Source organism: Engystomops pustulosus, chromosome 10 (genome assembly GCF_040894005.1).
Source record: "Engystomops pustulosus chromosome 10, aEngPut4.maternal, whole genome shotgun sequence".
NCBI classification, from domain to species: domain Eukaryota; kingdom Metazoa; phylum Chordata; class Amphibia; order Anura; family Leptodactylidae; genus Engystomops; species Engystomops pustulosus.
In genome coordinates, this window is record NC_092420.1 from 58,158,263 (window position 1) to 58,174,774 (window position 16,512).

The 16,512-nt window shown below is 38.8% G+C and overlaps 1 protein-coding gene across 1 annotated transcript; it reads right to left on the bottom strand.

The window, feature by feature from the left end:
- Nucleotides 1-871: 871 nt before the first annotated feature.
- Nucleotides 872-12,206, bottom strand: VCAM1 (vascular cell adhesion molecule 1). The gene is made up of 11 exons (XM_072128880.1): nucleotides 11,932-12,206; nucleotides 11,178-11,447; nucleotides 9,149-9,469; nucleotides 8,785-9,054; nucleotides 7,271-7,528; nucleotides 6,921-7,175; nucleotides 6,501-6,767; nucleotides 5,900-6,166; nucleotides 4,925-5,191; nucleotides 4,498-4,764; nucleotides 872-3,005 (listed from the first exon to the last, which is right to left on the bottom strand). Exons 1-11 carry the CDS (start codon nucleotides 11,996-11,998, stop codon nucleotides 2,842-2,844), a joined length of 2,673 nt encoding a protein of 890 aa, XP_071984981.1. The 5' UTR covers nucleotides 11,999-12,206; the 3' UTR covers nucleotides 872-2,841.
- Nucleotides 12,207-16,512: the final 4,306 nt, after the last annotated feature.

Here is a 16,512-nt window from a genome sequence, read left to right on the forward strand (position 1 = left end):
GCATACTGTGTAGTGTTTGACTCAGAATAGATACAGGAACAGGTTAGTCTCCACCCACTTCACTGCTGTTGAAGAAGATTTTTGACAAGCAGCTTCAGAACAGAAAATGCCATTACTCTGGAAAGAAAAGGGCAAGGAACACAATGGGGCTCATTTACTAAGAGTCTGCGGACCGCAGAATATCCAACGATTTCCAATTTGCACCGCATGTAGAAGAGCCAAGTAAGTTAATGCCTGCAAAGTAAATGAGGTAAAAAACCCAAAAATCAAGGGGGATTAAGGTAGTGGAGGCAAAGCCCTAATATACATTACAAATAACTTTGCCAGGTTATTTGTAATGTATATTAGGGCTTTGCCTCCACTACCTTAACCCCCCTTGATTTTTGTTTTTTTTTACCTCATTTACTATGCAGGCATTAACTTACTTGGCTCTTACTTCTATGGCAGCTTGACAGAGGCACTTGCACTTTTTACGTGTTTCCTTACCCTTTAGGGGTGGTTTGGGTGGATGTCACCCAATCAGAAGGTGTTTTGTTTTTGCACCGATCATAGTGCATATAACATGGTATATAATTGTATGTGCTTTGGTACAATTTTAATTGATTTTATATTCATGTCTGTGTTCAGTTTTGGATGTCAGTAAAATTTATTTCATGTCTTTTTGAACCAATTATGTCAGTGACACACCACTTTGTCTTTGTTTGATCACTCTGAAACCCCTGTCATTAACATTGACCCTGTTATATGGTCCACATGAACACAAACCTAATGGTAATGGAAAATATGATTGTGTAATAGGGATGACAAATATTTGCATTGAAGACAATGATAAAATGTTTACTGTGAAGGAAATCATGACAAAAACTTTAAAAACTCTGTAAATATTTAATTTAATTATATGCCTTCAAAAAATATAATCACTATGTGAAAAACATGTTACGAGATTGACAGCAATGGACCTTAGAAAAACATTGAGTACATACAAACATATTAGTTCTTTTCGTATAGTTAGTAACTGGAGACATGTAAGATGGCATGTGTAATGACCAGCATCCTAAAGGAAATTTCTCAATATTCCAGTTTAACCATTTCACTAGAGGGGGGCTGCTATTATGACTGTGGTGGGGGAAAAAATAAGAAAAAAAAATGTCATGAAGCTTGTAGATAGAGATCAGAGGACATCATGGAAGTGACAGTAGCCAGCTGAGTAAATAACAGCAAATACCTATAGATAATATAATATCTACATACACTAATAAAGTCTTCAGTGAAATACTGACTGCCATACATAAGTAATCTTATACTTTTACAGTATATTCTGCTCACATAATTGAGGCTTCACCACTGCAGTGATCTGAAACCTGTAACTCTGTGACTGTGAAACTGCTGGCAGTGTACTTCTTAAAATGACGGCTGTGGCATGCTGGGAATTGTACTTTCACAACAGGTGGAGAGACATATGTTGTACACCCTCGTCTACATCACTGTCTGTCATCCAGCTATGGATCCTCTATACTCAATAAATGAATCTTGCATATTATTCACAAAATGTATGAAGATTTCTTTTCAGTAATGTGTTCATTAACTAATATGTCACAATATAGCATTTAATTTAACATTATGTATCAAAACAGCTGGTGTATTTGGTATTATTGCATTTTGGTACTTTTATAATGACTAATGAAATGTCAGTTTTAGTAAATACATTATTAATATAACACCAATTCTGGAGCACATTTTCTGCATTTTGTGCAAGTGCTCTGTTGTTCCTCCTAAAAATTTATAAATAAATTGACATGTGGGTGTTACTTTCTTTTTGACAAAGAGGTATTTTTCCACTTAATGTCACCTATCAGCACTGATAGCGTGGATGCATTCACAAACACACCTTTAATTGGTAGCAACCAAATTCAAAACACAACTATGAATTTTACGCAGTATTCTAAAGGAAGGTTAGGCTGCAATCAGTCTCATTTCCTTACCAATCAGCCCAATTGGTAATAAGCACCCGGTGTTCTGCATTGTGTTCATGCAAAATACCAGGTGCTCGTTACCAATCACATGTGCTTAAATGGTAACACAATGTAAAAGCTACGTGTGAATGCAGCCATAGGGTCAAATTTTTGTCGGAAAACAAATATCATCTAAAATTAATGGTGGCTCATACATTATATGTAATGAATCTAATTATTTTTTAATGAAGTTTAATGAACGTTTCATAGCCAGTCTCCATGATTATTGCACACCATTTCTACATCAATGAGACGAGCTCTATTCTTTTCTTTGTTTCTGTTATAACAAAATTCCCACTCTTTTGGCTCCCAGTTTGATCCTCCCAATTATTAAGCTTACTCATCTCATTTCAATGGCCAACAAAAGATGGCTAGAGCTCAGCTCGGCCTAAGGAGAAGAGCCACATTAAAATTCATGACACGTTACAGATCTCCACCACATACAAAATAAACACAATGGAATAGGGACGGAAATAATGTGTCGACACAACAGGACGTTTAAATATGAGCAGCTTCTACACATCGTCACACACACCGCACAAAACACAAAATCTAAGTGCAAATAGTGATCCTTCACAAATATAAAGGAGATTTTACTCATTTATAACAGTCTTCGTTTGCTTCAGTCTTCTCAATTTACAGCAGAGGAACTAGGTAGGGCTGCGGTTTCTCTGCAGGTACCACAAGAAAAAGTTTCCGACAGCACAGGCTGTGTCCATCAGAACTCTCAGAACCCAAGTGCCCTCACTAGTGCCATTCAGTGTTCACAGAAAGTGCACTGTCCCATAGCATCTCCTGGAAATGTCCATCAGGTCCAATTGGTGTAAAGTCACACTTTGCTTCTCAGCGCTTTTACAAGACTGTATGATCCTTGTAACTTTGATTTCTTGAGATGATAAATAATGGAGGCAATAGCACCTATGGATACAAATGCCACAGATCCAAAGATGACCAGAGAAGTGAGGTTAAACCTTGGGCTCTGTTTCTGTTGTTCTGTAAAGGAGACAAAGAGGGGGATGGTTAGAAATACTGATAGCAGCACAATGGGAGTGAATGTTTCATTCAATACAGGACAGAACAGATGCTACTTCTATAGGAAGACTGGAAGGTCAAGTTCAGTAATTATATACATTATGGGGATATGAGCAGGTGTCAACACACAGAGCCAAAATAGACATTGGCCTTGGGTTCTTAAATCCATTGCTTTTCAAATAGTCATATACAGTTACATTATTGAAACGCTTATTCAGTTTAAAATATGGGTAAATGGGTTGTCCACTTTAGGCAAATAATTGATATTGTTTGAGTAATCAAAAGTTCCAATATTTATATCTCACTGTTTTATAGATCTCTGCTTGCTGTCATTCAACAGGAAGCTGCATTATTACTTCCTGTGGATAGGATCTGCTCATGGGGATGTGATCTCATACAGGTGCTTAGCTCATTATAACACACAGTTCTGATTACTCTCTGTGATATAATAAATTGTGCACCTGTGTGACATCACATGACCAGGAACAGATTTCTATCCACAGGAAGTAAACATAGCAGTTGTCTTTAGAAAGACAGGAGAGATCTAGAAAAGGAATTGATACAGAAAGTATATTTTAAAGTTTTATAACTTCTCATTATACAAACAATATCAATTATTTGCTGAAAGTGGAAACTCCCTTTCAGCACAGGTTGTTATTATCGTATAATAAGTCGTAGTAGTAACTTCCATGTAACAAAAAGCACTAGGAATCCGATTTGTTTCTATTAGCTACTCCTCCATTTTTTTCTCAAATGCATCTCCATAAACATGTTATGTGCATATTCACCATTCACATCATATGACATTAATGAAAGATGAATTAGTTGGTTAAGATCACAATGCCATTTTCCAGTAATACCACGACATCCCTGGTGAACCCAGTGTGCAATTATATCTGCGGATGCCCAAAGCTGGGGGTGGGAAATAATGGGTGGCTTTAGAGCCAATTGTGAGAACTTGCAGCATAAATACTGATGTAAATGGAACACTATTGATGCTTTTAACAAGGTTTTTTCTATCACAGTAAGGTTCATTGCTTTTAGTGTAAAATTGCAGCTTAAAAAATTGCCATTGTCCAGTACATTAAAATTGCTAACCTACTTAATGCGGTGCATGAAATTTTCGGTAAGTGTTCAATTATAATAGAAGAAACCCAATTTAGCAACTGTAATACAAACATCAGCTTCACGTCTGTGTCCTTGAATGACTCAATAATATGTAAATATTCTCAAAGCTTCTTTGCTAAGTACCAGATGTATGTCTGATGTCAAATCATACGAAGGCAAGACGGATGTTCTCACTATAAGTTCCTAGATTGTACTTTATGGTTTCCTGTGTGTGGGTTTTTGTTACCAATTGTAATGAAAAGTATAGAGAAAAGTCATTTTAATAGTGGCCAACCCAAGTTCTCGAAAGTCAGCCTACAGATGACCTATTATAAGTGCTCCTCACCTGCCACAGTGATATTGAAGACCTCTGTCTTATTTCCAGCACTGTTTATGATTTGAAGCCTGTAACTTCCAGTGTCATTGCGGGTGACATTGTACAGGGTAAAGGTGCCATTGCTGGTCTGTAGCACTGTGCTATTCTTGGCACACACTTTCTGAAGAGTGATGGTTGGAGATGGGATGCTGTGGGTCTCACAAGTGATAGTGACTGTATCACCTTCTTTGATGTTCTGTGATGGAGTCACAACCACTAGGGTGTCTCGTGGTGGAACTGGAAGAAAATGAATGAGGTTATGAAAGATTGTAAAGACCAGAGCATTATTTTGTTATGTAATGAATTATGAGATCACATTATGGTTTTGTATACTTTATATATTTCCCTCAATAAAAACTGATTATATTGTGTATATTAGAAGCTTAAGGTAACTTACTTAGAACAGTCAATGTATTTGTTGCAATTTCTTGTCCCACCATACTGGTGGACTCGCAGATGTATGTTCCTGCATTCTCTTTGCTGACATGAGTAATATTGTAAGAACCATCATGTGTCTCCAGGCTAATGGATCCATTTTCGTTTCTCATTTTCAGGACAAGTCTTGGGTCTGGAAGTCCTTCTGAAAAGCACCAGATCTGTACAGAGTCACCTTCAATTACTACTGTTGAAGGATAGATATATACATAGGTGCTTCTGGGCGGAACTGTGAAAGAAACATCAAACACAGGCATCTTAGAAATTCTGTAGAAATCCATTTTTCTCACTTCAACAACTAATGTATTTTCATATGATAGCAATGATATGATGAAATGTAATAAAAAAATTGCTAATTATTGAATAAAATGTATGTGTTTTTTTTCATCTAAAAAGTGTCAGCAACTAGGAGTCTCCCTTCCTTTCCAATGTCTTGTCCACTGCCTGTTGTGAAGTAAAATCCTTCTCTATCATTATGAGACACTGAGATGTAAGCGACAGCTGTAAACGACTATAAACACTATTATTGTGTCTAAAAATGATGTTTAAGTGTCTTCTGTCTAAGGGTAAGATGTTTATAATGTAATATAATACAGGGAAGTATTACTGCAAGAAAGGGAAAAAATGTACAAAACGACAGTAGTATAAAGCTCTCAGACCTAAGTGCGAAGTGTGTTACAGGACCCTCAATATCCCTTTGGACCTTTCCATCCATATCCATATATATTAGATCAGTTTCGAGCTGGGGTTCCTTGTGACCACCAGATAAATTATGCTGGAGGTCCACCCTCCATAAACTTCTAGAAAACAGACTCTAGTAGTCTCCAAATTGAATTGTCTTCTGCTGTACCTCTGGGGGCCCACCGAAGGATCCTCTGGTACTTTGGTGGGCCAGTCCGACACTATGTTAGATCAATATGTAGCAAACAGGTCTCACCTTTAACAGAAAGGTTGGTCTGTACAATTTCACGCCCAGCTGCATTTGTTGCTTCACAGAGATATGTTCCTGTATGTATTACTTCAGCATTTAAAATGTTGTATTCACCATCTTCAGACAACAGTTCAATTACTTCATATTCGTTTGTCATCTTCAGAGCTAATCTAGGCTTTGGTGATGCTTCAGAAGTGCATTTGATCTGTACTTTGTCTCCTTCATTTACCACCGAGGAAGGAGTTACTAATATTTGCGTATGATGAGGGGGAACTGTTGAGTGATAGAAGTAGTGTAATGGTTAATAAAAAGGAATATAGACATGGAAGGAATGGTTATGTGAGGAACACCATTTATTTTTGAATAAATATCTATTCTCTTAGGTGACTATATTGGTTTAATACATTGTATACAGATACCTTTTTCATGATTTTCATGATCTATAATATTGATTGAAATACTAGGAATCTGATTTTTAGCTATTCCTCCAGTGATTAAACTTTTTGCCTGATTTATGTATTAGTAACATGAATACTGGCTGAATACAAATGTAATTGAAAGTAACGGTAAGTTAAAAAAAATACAATCAATATTTTCTCTGTCTCACCTTGTACAGTCAGTGATGCCTCTGCGAATTGATGTCCTATAACATTTGATGCTTGACATATATAGGTCCCTGTATTCTCTGCTGTGGCATGTGGAATACTGTACAGCCCATGCTCAGACTCCAGCTCAGTAATGCCCATCTCAGTTTTTATTCTCAGTAACAATTTAGGAGCAGGGGAAGATTCAGATGTACACCGGATGTGTACGCTTTCTCCATCTCTCACCACATGTGAGGGTAAAATAGTTATAAAGGTGTTTTTTGGAGGAACTGTAAAAACAAAACAAAAAAATGTAAATAATGTTTAAGTTGTTTTATTCTAAAAGTTTTGTATTTAGGTGTTTGACAGGAGTTCTGGGCACATGTGCATGCCTTGAGCCAGAGTCTTAAAATGTAAACCAATAGCTAACATCTACTACCCACCTCTCACCAGTAGTTCCATCTTTTCCTTCTGACTTCCTAGCCTGTTCTGAGCTTGGCACTGGTAAGTTCCACTGGTTACTTTAGACAATGTTACCACGGAATCTGTAGACAGGAGAACGCTCTCTCCCGAAGTTAAAAGTTGATAAATAGAGATGTTTGGCGTAGGGAACCCATCAGAAACGCAAGTCAAAGTTACTACATCTCCTTCATTCACATCAATAGAAGAAGATGAAAGAAGAGTTTCCCTTGGTGGATCTGTAGAGAGAACGTAATTGTTTCTTATTAAAGAAGCTTTGACATAAAGTGTGTCTATAGTATAAATATATGGGTATTGCAGACAGGACACTTACATTCCACTATTAGGGATTCCATAGTTTCGCTTACACCATACTGATTCTCAGCTATGCACTTGTATACAGCAGTGTCTATTGGATCCACTTCACCTATAGTGACTTTTCCCATTGTGGTTAAGAGAATGTCTCCATCTTCTGACACTTTCCACAATGTAACATTTGAACTGCCACTGGCAAGACATTCAATTATCACCAATTGTCCAGCTCTCACTCTTGTTCCCGGCTCCAGTGACAGAATGGGCTTTTCCACTGGACCTAATAAAGACGAACACAATTTACCACATTTTATTCTATAACCAGTGTATTTGGTGTTCTTACTTGATAACATTCTAAATTGTGAATTTTGTTTTCTGTATTTGCAGTCTCAGGAGCCATTAAAAAGATGTCTCAAACAACTGTACTTCTGCATTGATAAATAGTGTCATTGTCAAGTACATATCTCTGTATGGCAAAGGATGCATAATCACTTGCACACCCCATTTAATTGTAGAATAGGGAGGGTTTTACCATTGTGACCCTCCCCCATTATAAGGGTGTCTGTACCCTTATGTGAGTAGAGAGATAGTCCCACAGGTACAATGCCATAGGATTATAAAGCATATTTATAACTTATACTAAATACTATAAACCAGAAGTAAAATAAATAACACAACACTTGTATAGTGGATAAAACTGGCCATGGCCTTGATTAGTTTACCTTAACCAAAACAACTTTGTTAAAATGAAATAATATGAATGATTTCATTTTATTCAAATTGAAATAAATAATTGTTCAGCCATAAGCTGAAACGCAATAACATCATAAATTCGATATGCATAAGAATTTTTTCCCTAGTTACAACAGATATAAGGAGATAAACAACGAGATATAATAAGAAATTATGATAACAGATAGGGTGAGTGAGCTGGTGACACTGGTCCAGGCTTCAGCTGTGATGAAGTAAAACAGAAGGGACCCTATGCCAGTCTCCATCGATTTATGCTTCTTCCCCTGGGTCACCTGATCCACTTCCCCCCAATTAGCCAATGTCGTAAAGAACCCTAGTGACTTCACCTATATCTATTTTCACAGAGATAATCGCCAGAAACAAAAGATGATAACACCCAATGACAACCGCTGATTGGTCAATATTTACACCAATAATCTGCTACTACTCTGAAAATATTACTACCACTACTCGGAAAATATTTGCCCTCCAAAGTTCAAACAAAAGTCTTCTATGACTCCTATTTAGATGTTTTATGATATACATTCAGAATATGGGAACAACAATGACCTACATATAACACATTGAAATTACCTTTGAAAGTAGAGCAAATAATATAAGGTACCAAACAAGACCACACAAACCGGGGGGGGGGGGGGCGGGATTTATCATACACCCCCATGTCCTGCCGCATTATCCGTCTGGTGGTGCGGCCAGTAGGCAAAACTACGCTAAGTCTGACCTGGTGTAATTTTGTGAAAAAAACAGTGACCACGAAGTGATTTGTTATCACAAGTTCTTTACCTTGAACAAGAATCTCCACCGTAGAATATTTTCTTCCAGCTCTGTTTTCAGTATAACAGATATAGACCCCACTATCATCTGGTTTTGCATTTGAAATGATCAAAGACCCTGTGTCATCAGCTGACATTACATGTTCTTCATTCTCAATCTGCTTCACCCACTGGACAGAAGCTTGGGATTTACTGTTAGGTGAACATGATAGATGTATTTGTTCACCAGCTCTAACCTTTGCAGATGGTCTAGCGGTGACAAAAGGTTCCATCGGTGGATCTAGAATTAAAATCAGTTTTAGTAATGGAAACATATCCAGGCAATATATTAAGTTGAGCTAAGAGAAAACACAATGGTATCCTGACATACTCACATGTAAGCACAAGGTTCTGCGTTGTACTTCTCTCTATGGGTTCAGTATAATCATCTTGAAAATGCAGTGTAGCCAAACATTTTATCTGCCTGTTGTCCAACTCTTCCACTGGGGTAAAATCAAAAGGCAGGCTGATGTTTTGTATGTCATAACTATTGAAATCCATTTCTGAAGTATCAAATGAAGCAACAGTCTCTTCATCCAACAGGATCTCCGCACTGAGCATATCTGCGGGATAGATGCTAGGGAAAGTACAGGTGATACGCGACTCCTTGCCAACCACAAGTGATGAGATGTGTAGGACAGGGTCACTGGGAAATGCTGAAATGATAAGATTACTTTGTTAGGTTTAAAGTAGGCAACTAAAAGTTCTTCTTCACATGTGTCCAAAAACTTCAATATATGCTAACTCTATTTCACTATGGTGTCTCTTTGTGGCCACAACCATATTGCAATACCATTGCCAGGTCCCAAAAGGGGGTCATGGCAGGGAAAGCTTGCTAGAATTGACCCTAGTCTCCTACTGGAGTCAATTGTTGCAAGTCGTGTTCCTCTTCATGATAAATAGATATAGTGCTGACTCACAACAGTATTTCTAGAAATATTAGACCCTCAAAGTAAACTGTAACGGACATCTACCAGCAGGACCAAGGATTGTAAACCGAGCACGCTGACATACTGGTGTGTGCCCCTTTGGCAGGATCCAGTTTTCTTTTAGCTTCTTATGCCCTTGTTTTTAAGAATAGACGGCTTAAAAAATTATGTAAATGAGCATTATAATCTTTGGAGCCTGGAGCCCTTCAAGCTCATTTGTATCATTTTAAAAACCTTCTTTAGTAAAAACCAGGGAATAAGAAGCTAGAAAAATAGCAGATCCTTCCAGAGGGGGCACACACCAGTATGTCAGTGCGCTTGGCTTACAATCCTTCATCCTGGTCATAATACACAACACACCTATACACATCCAAATCCTGTGGTCCAGCCATGCCAGGTGTCATACTACTATAATGTTGATAATCTATTCTAATAACAAGTCATCAATATTCAAGTTCTTAGTAAAACCTTTACAACACAATTTTCTTGCTACTTTCAGCTGTCATGATATTATGGTGATGCTGGCCCCATCTTCGTTTTTCTAAAGATCCAAAATTGTAATAGGTCATTTTTTTGTCTCTGGACCCCTACTGACTTTTATTTGTGGAGGCAAAGGAAAGTCTTTTATGTGAGAATCTGTGACCCCATATCATGTTATCATATCATGTTAAAATGCTTTCAAAATGATAGATGGCAGGTGTCACTAGTGGGGGGTGCAAAAGTACAACAGTGAGGGTTCCTACTTGTGTGCTTTATTACTTTATTTACTCTATTAGTTGCAATTACAGATGCACAACCAGTAATTGCAATTATTTCTCCCTTTATGCCTCCTCCACTCCCAACAGGCATGAAGGGTACATGGCCAGTGGCTGAGTGGGCCGGTGGTGGACCTTCCTGCCCTGCGTGTGTCCATTTGCTACAGCCAGAGAACTTTCATAAGTGAGACTGGAGCCTCTTGTTGTATCCAGCAGCACCAGAGGGGTGGGGACTGCACCAGCTCCGGCACATGATGAATATCCCCGTGTCTTTGTGTCTCAAGGTGTCTTCAGTAATAGATCTGAGCATATTGCTAGTGTACATTATAATTCTACAAAAGGGGAAGTTTCACAATGAGCTGAGTGTAGTAATACCAACCTATGCCGTTATAGGCGGTTTATTTGAAATACATTAGTAGCCGCTGCAATGAAACTGAGAACATAAGGAGGGACATTAATCTTTAACCGTCCAAAAATGGTTTAACTTCCTCTTTAACCTTTTAAAATCCTGTTCTGGACACTTTATTTCTCATAATTGCCCTGCTTACACTTTTCCTTCTATTTGTTGCCTACTAGAAACTCCAGAATGGGATTTATCTTATTATTTAACTTTATACTGTATGTTAAGAAATATGTCTTAATTGTCTTAGCAAGTAAGCAAAGTCATAAAAGGCACTTACAGTAGACAATGATCTTGAAGCTCTTCTCTCCTGGTGCGTTATCACATGACACAGTGCACCGGTAAGACCCGTCAGTCTGAGCATCCACCTTCATAGTTAGGATTGATATTTGTTCCACAGAATTTACAGAACCACTTAAAGTGTTGTCTACAAGGCTAGACCAGGTAAAGCCCGGATTCTTATCACTACATTTTGATGCTAAACAAGTGATATGAAGTTCTTCTCCAATCTGAGCCTTGATTGTAGTCTGTGGTGAGTGAAGGGTGATGTCTAAAGCAGAGGAGGAGAGGACACAATGTCAACGAGATGCTACAATCCCTATACATAGTGGCAGATAATAAGCAAAACAGAATTATAGATAGATGGATGGATAGATTAGATAAAGATTTAGATAGAGGACAAGACAAGATAAGCGATAGATAAATAGATAGACAATAAATCACAATAACGGGCAACCGCTTTCAAGTGAAATAAACTAGAGACATTTGTGGAAATCACTTATTCTACCATTATTTTAATGAAGATAAATTGTAGAATATGTAAATAGCATCGTAGATAAATGGATAGAATGTAGATAATCCATAGGAATCGATAGAGAGTTTTTAAGTAAATCAGTAAATCAATAATTAGATATTTAGTAGCTACATAGATAGCTCATTCTTGATAGATATACAGATATATAGATGGATAGATGAATAGATCAATATAATATCCAATTTCATTTAAATTTAAATTCTTAATAAATAAATCTTACTGTGCATAAAGATGATTTGACAGCAGAGCATCAGAAATGTAATGGTGATGATATTGATCTTGGTCATTTTGAGGAAAAAATTATGGTTCCAGTCTCTGTATAAAGTCTTAATATCCCTTAATATCCAGTACTGAATAGTTAATTCGACTTCAAAAATCTGTCAAGTTCAGGATTTCTATGAAATTTATACATTCAAACGCTGCAATGTTATGATAAAAAGCTCTTGTATGCTGCGTCTTCTTTGTTCTAGCCTGGTATGAGCTGTGTAGACATCCCTGTCAACCTTTTTATAAGGTGATGGGAGGAGGGGGATTCCTGGTGGGGAAACCACAAGGCAATATTTGAAACAAAAAAAAACACAAGTCCTATCATTGCCCTCTAGTGGATAATAAAAATATTACTGAATAAACGGTCTTAATATATCAAGGTTGACCTCCAGGAGACATTCTTAGGACTTTCCTAATTCAGTCATTGTTATTTTTGTTGTCAGAAAGTTACATTAATAGAAATAAAAGGATGTTAGAAATTGAAACTGTACACGGGCAACATTCTGGTTGTGATCTAAAGTAAAGCTGCTAATAAGCTAACAGTTAAGGCTAAAATTACACTAAAACGGATCACTACATTCAGATGTTTTGGAAAATACTTCATGTCCATAAAAGGCAAGTATAAAATGTTTTTTTTTTAATATTTATAACACATCAAGGATTTCTCTGGTTTAAGAAAGAAAAACAGTTGAGTTTACATTTTTTATTTTTATTAGTCCAAAAGTGGCATTATTAATAGGAGGATAGTATATGATATTATTACCAATATCCATATGGGGCACAAGAGGACTATTACCAACAGGGCCGGATTAAAGGAGGGGCTTCTGGGGCTCGAGCCCCGGGGCCCCCACCACTTTCACTTTTTTAAGGGGTCCCCACCAGTTTCCGACAGTACTGTCTCTGTGTGCGATGCGCAGCAGCCCGTGGCCGCCCACATCGCACATAGGGGTCTAGGATGTCAGCTGTGTCAGTGAGACACAGCTGCCATCGCTGGGGGAGATCGCTGATGCACTGTTTTGGGGGCAGCAGGTTGTGATGGGATGCTGGCAGCGAGTGATGACATCATGCTGTCAGTATCCGATCACTACATTCTGCCGCCTAAACAGTGCATCGGCGATCTCCCCCAGTGATGGCAGCTGTGTCTTCGTGGCCGGCGGCTGCCTGGAGAGTGTGAGAGAGTCTGCAGCGTTGTGGGATCACTGGAAGGTGAAGTAAGTATGAAGTTTATTATTTTGTGGCCATTTTCTACAGGGGACTGGCGGCTATATTCTACAGGGGGCTGGTGACTGTATACTACAGGGGGCTGGTGGTTGTATACTACAGGGGGCTGGTGGCTGTATACTCCAGGGGGCTGGAGGGAAGGACCCCCCACCAGTTTGGCCCCCGGGGCATCACCACCTTTAATCCAGACCCTGTAGCTGGTAAACAATCAATAGATCGGTCCCACTAAAGCTCACCTTGGAACCTAACATCTTCATCATATATATATATATATATATATATATATATATATATATATATATATATATATATATATATATTACTATAATTTTTGGGTGCATGCCAAAAACTTTTACTTTTTGTACCTTAGCCCATCAACAATATATTTAGAAAAAACGGCAAGGCTCCAAAATTTCAGGTGAAAAAACTAATAGGTGCTATAACATAAAAGATTGAGTGCTGCCAATTTCCATATATATGTATATATATATATATTATATGCTGTATATCCTTCACCTTGCATTTCCTTTGCACTTGATGTATATGATTCATATACATATGGATTTATGTTTGTTAGTGCCATATTTGCAATTCATTACGCTTATTGTTGTGCATTGGGTGCGTCACAATTTGAATATTAAATGTCGCACTCAGCCCGAATCAGTCGGATCGTCCGATGGACCGCCCCCCCTCCTTTTCTGTTGCATGTAAGCCGGCACTGCTGCACTAAAATCCAATCGCAATCCCCTGCTAAATCCCTGTCTCAGCGGTGCAAATCCCTAAAACCATGAACAGTAAATAAGCCCCTGTATGGTACTGCCACCTGTATGCAGCAGAAATGTGTTGTGCATTTTATTTGGAATAAAATGAAGTTCTCCACAGCGCAATGGCCATCAAAGCGTTTTCTTCACTCATACTTCTTCCTTTTTTAGAAAACTCCAGGACAGGGGACAGAGAGAGGTGAAACCCTGGTAGAGATAGGTCTCCGGGTACTTGGCAGGTGATGTGGTACAGAATTAGGCCTCTTGCACACTAGCGTTGCGTTTCACGTGCGGGTGCAATGCGTGAAAAACTGACGTTTTTGCTGCGTTTTTGTTTCATTTTTGTTCGCGTTTTTTTGCGTTTTCGGTGCGTTTTTCACGCGCGTTTTTTTAAGTCAATGGGACTTTTTCAAAGGGACCAAGGTTCGGGAATAAAATGTTTTATTTAATTGAAAAATAATGTCTTCTGATAAGTTGCAAACATCTGCGATCTATTCTTCACTGTTCCGCGCGCGTATATTATCTCCCGACAAGTTAGCAGATGTGAAGAACAGTGAAGAATAGAATAAAAACAGTGAACACAGTGAACACAGGATCATTTAAGATAAAAACACAGTGCAGAACACAGTGCAGAATAGATTACAGATGTTCGGCACATCTGCTTACTTGTCGGGAGATACGCGCGGAGCGGTGCGAACAAAATAGCATGTGAAGAACAATATATATGTGTGTAAAGAACACATTGCAGATGTTTCCATAAATCTGCAATGTGTTCTTCACACATATATATTGTTCTTCACGTGCTATTTTGGGCGCACCGTTCCGCGCGTATCTCCCGACAAGTAAGCAGATGTGCCGAACATCTGTAATCTATTCTGCACTGTGTTCTGCACTGTGTTTTTATCTTAAATGATCCTGTGTTCACTGTGTTCACTGTGTTCACTGTTTTTATTCTATTCTTCACTGTTCTTCATTGTGTTTTTTTAATTAAATGATCGTTCGCGAGCAGGGGAAATACTGTTATACTGGTCACCTAGCAACCCTTACGTTTAAAACGCATTGCACTCGCATTGCACTTGCAATGTTTGCGAGTGCAATGCGTTTTTGATACGTCCCCATAGACTTGAATGGTGCGTGAAAAATGCGCGTGAATCGCAAAAATAGAGCATGCTGCGATTTTGACGCGCGTGCAAACGAACGCAAGCACGCGCGTTGAAAACCACGCAAATGGAGAAAGACCCATTGAATACAATGGGACAGAGTGCAATGCGAGTTCTGAGCGTCAAATGCACGCGCAGAACTCGCGCGTGAAAAACGCCAGTGGAGAAGGGGCCTTAGGCCCCTTTCACACTTGCGTTTTTCACGCGCGTTTTCTGCGCGTGCTTTTGACGCGCAACACTTGCATTGCACTCTGACCCATTGTAACCAATGGGTCTTTTCAGACTTGCATTTTTTTTCACGCACACACGCGCGTTTTTTTTAATGCGCATTTTAATCTCGGCATACTCTACTTTTGCAAGTCACGCGCGTGAAAAACGCACCATACAAGTCTATGGAGATGCATCAAAAACGCATTGCACTCTGAGACACTTGCAAGTGCAATGCGTTTTTCACGCATTAATTGCCATAGAAAAGATAGAGCTCAGTCCTGAGTCCATTTCACGCGCATTTTCTGCGTGTGAAAAATGCATTGAAATTGCATTGAAATTGCATCAAAAACGCGCGTGAAAAACTGAGACACTGAACAAACTCTGACTGAAAACTGATTGCACTCTGATGCAAAATGTGCGTTTTTCACTGACCAAACCCTGATCAAACTCTGACGTGATCTGCAACGCAAGTGTGGAAGGGGCCTAAGGCCCCTTTCACACTTGCGTTTTTCATGCGCGTTTTCTGCGCGTGCTTTTGACGCGCAGAACTTGCATTGCACTCTGACCCATTGTAACCAATGGGTCTTTTCAGACTTGCATTTTTTTTCACGCACACACACGCGTTTTTTTTAACGCGCGTTTAAATCTCGACATGCTCTACTTTTGCAAGTCACGCGCGTGAAAAACGCACCATACAAGTCTATGGAGATGCATCAAAAACGCATTGCACTCTGAAACACTTGCAAGTGCAATGCAAGTGCAATGCGTTTTTCACGCATCAATTGAAAAGATAGATCTCAGTCCTGAGTCCATTTCACGCGCATTTTCTGACGTGATCTGCAACGCAAGTGTGGAAGGGGCCTAAGGCCCACACTAGGCCCCTTCCACACTTGCGTTGCAGATCACGTCAGAGTCTGATCAGGGTGAGATCAGAGTTTGGTCAGTAAAAAACGCACATTTTGCATCAGAGTGCAATCAGTTGTCAGTCAGAGTTTGTTCAGTGTCTCAGTTTTTCACGTGCGTTTTCAATGCAATTTCAATGCGTTTTTCACGCGCAGAAAATGCGTATGAAATGGACTCAGGACTGAGCTCTATCTTTTCTATGGCAATTGATGCGTGAAAAACGCATTGCACTTGCATTGCACTTGCATGTGTCTCAGAGTGCAATGCGTTTTTGATGCA

What these genes read in the sequence shown, in the direction of transcription:
- VCAM1 (XM_072128880.1), bottom strand. Translation starts at nt 11,998, where the DNA reads ATGACCAAGATCAATATCATCACCATTACATTTCTGATGCTCTGCTGT. An exon ending in TCAAATCATCTTTATGCACA is followed by an intron (nt 11,448 to 11,931) that starts GTAAGATTTATT and finishes CCTCTGCTTTAG; the next exon opens with ACATCACCCTTCACTCACCA. An exon ending in GATGGAACTACTGGTGAGAG is followed by an intron (nt 6,768 to 6,920) that starts GTGGGTAGTAGA and finishes TTGTTTTTACAG; the next exon opens with TTCCTCCAAAAAACACCTTT.